Source organism: Branchiostoma belcheri, unplaced genomic scaffold, assembly GCF_001625305.1.
Source record: "Branchiostoma belcheri isolate BF01 breed outbred unplaced genomic scaffold, Haploidv18h27 scaffold75, whole genome shotgun sequence".
Lineage (NCBI taxonomy): Eukaryota > Metazoa > Chordata > Leptocardii > Amphioxiformes > Branchiostomatidae > Branchiostoma > Branchiostoma belcheri.
In genome coordinates this window covers 85,213-88,636 of record NW_017804409.1, presented here as the reverse complement: position 1 = coordinate 88,636, position 3,424 = coordinate 85,213, and the positions used below count along the sequence as shown (strand labels likewise).

General features: G+C 44.5%; 1 protein-coding gene across 1 annotated transcript in view; it reads right to left on the bottom strand.

The window, feature by feature from the left end:
- The window catches only part of LOC109485411 (glutathione S-transferase 1-like), a 3,130-nt gene extending 1,110 nt beyond the window's left edge, over positions 1–2,020 (bottom strand). The window contains exons 1-3 of the mRNA XM_019789012.1: positions 1,760–2,020; positions 1,194–1,286; positions 28–143 (exon numbers count right to left, since the gene is read on the bottom strand). Of these exons, the coding sequence (XP_019644571.1) occupies positions 28–143; positions 1,194–1,286; positions 1,760–1,895 (345 nt within the window). The 5' untranslated portion in view covers positions 1,896–2,020. The remainder of the gene's footprint in view (positions 1–27; positions 144–1,193; positions 1,287–1,759) is intronic.
- Between the last annotated feature and the right edge of the window lie 1,404 nt (positions 2,021–3,424).

Here is a 3,424-nt window from a genome sequence, read left to right as displayed (position 1 = left end):
GCTACGGGCATGTAGACCATAGAGCACCTTTTTCGCCTCGTCAGTAGCGAAGGCCACGCCGTATAGTTTGGGCAGCATCTCGATGAGCTCGTCCACAAACGCGTCGGCCTGAGCCTGCTCCAGGTTGGTCTTTCCCGCCATTCCTGGGGAGGAGAGGTATTGTTTTTGGTCTCTCTCTCTCTTTTCTCTCTCTCACTCACTCACTCACTCTCTCTCTCTCTCTCTGTCTGTCTGTCTGTCTGTCCCAGGTATACTGGGAATCCCCAAGTAGCTGGCTTGACATCGGAAAAAGTTTGAAATAATTGACAGATCATACAGGCAATTTCACTCATCTTGATGCTTACACCATTGTAAGTGAAAAGGACACATATTTTATTTCATCGCGGACATACACTTTGCCATTGTGATCATTGTAAAAAAAATTAGAACGTACACTATAAAAGCCACAAAGAAATAAGAGGCGTCTAGTCAAGATCTAGAGTTGCACAGGTATGTATCTGCACTCGTCACGGGTCAGGCTTGTACAAATAACGAAAAAATGTGACTCGGCAACTTGTTATTCATGAGAACAGAAGCCCATCAGTGTTGATGGATACCAGCATCACAAAGAGATACATCGGTTGGCTGGTTATGCTGAGTCACTCACTCGTCATAAGGACTACATCTATAGTTAGCATGCAACATTTATCTCCATTGTTCAGTCGGTATAACAAGCTTTCGGCATGACACACCAGCTTCTGTATCTGTATCTGTATACCTGGTATAATCGCCCTTCGGCATAACACACCAGCTTCTGTATCTGTATACCTGGTGTAATCGCCCTTCGACATAACACAACAGCTTCTGTATCTGTATCTGTATCTGTATACCTGTATAACCGCCCTTCGACATGACACACCGGCTTCTGTATCTGTATCTGCCAGTAGTAGTCGGTATAACTGCTTTTCGACTTAACACACCGGTACCAACTTCTGTATCTGTATTGCCGGTATAACCGCCTTTCGGGCGTGACACACTAGCTTCTGTATCTGTATAGCCGGTTTGTAGGCGTATACACACTAGCGTCGCAAGCACGCGGCGTCAGCTAGGTATATTAACGTTTAATCTTTAACTCAAGCGTTTGTATATTACAAACCCCACCCTCTGTCCTACTAGTACTACCACATGAAACAGTCTGTTCTAATGTAGCTCACCTGTTTCCCTGGCCACAAAGCGAGCGATCGGCATACTCTGGCACAACTTCACTCCATCAACCTCCAGGACGGGCAGCTGACCCATGGGAGTCGCTGAAATAAGAAGTTGGTTTAGAATACATTTTCCTCCAAAGAAACCTTGTTGTGTTCTACCAAGTGCATTCTGTTAATATTTAGCCCCGTCCAAAGTGACGGGTATAGACTTTCAGGCGAAAATACGCTTGACTATCTGGCCAATTCTGGTCAACAAATTCAGCCGAAGGCCGTTCAGCATCGATTCAAATTTGAGTCAAATTTGACTCCCAACCACGCCCCGACCACGGATGGCCTACTCCCGCACACCAGCCAACCATGGATAAACCTGTGGTCCACTCTAGAATGTTTTAAATGTTTTGAAACATTCGGTTGGCACACCTAGCCGAGCACCAGCCAACCACAGTCGACCTTGCTCCCGACCATTGTTGGGAAGTTCAGCTAGTGTTAGGAGGCCATTTTTGGCTAACAGGACATTATGCTCGATTTTACCACAAAAAAAAATTAGAAAATAAAAACAGACAAATACTCACTTCCTTTCAGTGAGGGCCACTTGTCGAAAGGGATCCTGTCGTCCTCAAACTCTATCCCAGCGGCAGCGAACAACATTCTGGTGGGCTCCCCGCGAGCTCTCATGTCGAAATAGGACAGCTTGTACTTGGGAGCCATGCTGAAGTGTGGAGCTAGCAGGAGCGTGTAGAGTGTAGCGATGTTTCACGTCAAGTGTGCACTAAGCCAGGCACAGGTGTGCTTATGTAGGGCTACGCCGAACGGTGACACAGCACATCTAGTGGGAACTTGATACTTGTTTGAAGGGGTGATACCATCAAAAAGTAGACTGATTATGCTAAACTTTCGTACCTCAAACTCGAAATGCATGTACGGGTGCAGTTAATAGTTAGTACAGTGTATTGTCTCAAGATCCGGAACGTTTTATAAATGGGAAAATCTGATACTGAATTTGGGACTCCTTTTAAAAGATGTAGTGGCACTGTTTGTGTTTTGAATGGACTCTTCCGTCTGTGGTTGATTCTATTTTTCTTCAGCCAGGCATGTCAAGTCTCTGGTGCTATTTGCAAGGTGTGCATAGTCACACTGGTGCCATTCAGAGCTCCAAAGCTTCAGAGCATGGATTTTTAGACAAGGGAATGGCAAAAATAACGACTTCATCTTGTTTTGTGTTTTAGTTTGCACCCAAACGTCAGTACAACAGGTGCAGTGGGCGTGGCACCAGGTGTCGCCATGCATGCGGTGACCTATGACCTACACAGAGACGCTGAATGCCACGCGACATGTATACATTCCTCTGGGTCCGGTCATATTTGTCGTACTGTAGTTTTACGACATCAAATTGAAGGCTACCAGTCTCCACGGCTACTGGAAAAATAGTATAGATTGGCCATATAGATTAAGAGATTTGCCATAGGAGTTAGCCGGCCATAAACGTACCGTTTTCAAATCTGTAAAACTGATAATCTGTACTCCAATTTGTATAGACTTACACGTATTAGCACTAGATAACTGTATCCTTGTTATATAACCGATATATTTTGTCTGACCCTTACCTCTTCCCTAGTGACCTCAATGAAAAGCGACCTGCAGGTCGATTTGGTCTTCTCATTAATGAATGGTTCAAACAAATAATGACCAGTCAAGTCCGTTACTAAAATATTCGTCCTATATTAGTGGCCAAATTCTACCGTTTTTCCAGTCTGCATAGCCGCATGCTCACTGAGATACTTTGTGTCCAGTGTGCTATGGGTCTGGCACCCAGGCTATGTCTGCAGACAGTTTGGAAGAAATAACGTGGTCGTGAGAGAGTCGTAAGTGTGACGTGGGAAATTCAGTTGTCTTGTTGTCGTAGATAGTTCTTGTCTTTGCTCCGTTCGCACAGATCCTCTCTAAAAAATAATAATCGTCCGTTGAATTTGACGTGCGCGTGCCTTTTGCATTAACTACATTCTGTAACACCATAGAGACGGCATTCCTTTCAAACGCTTCTGTCACCCAAATATTTGCAACAGACAAACACAACCGTTTCACTGAGAATGACATAGCATTTCTGTGCAATGGGTTATACCATTTGATTGTTTCCTAAGGGGATGTCTATTGGCTGATAAACTTCCCATTTGAGTTTACAGTTTGTATTGCAATGCCATGTATGACTCACTGTTAGGCCATGTTGATTTGATTATATG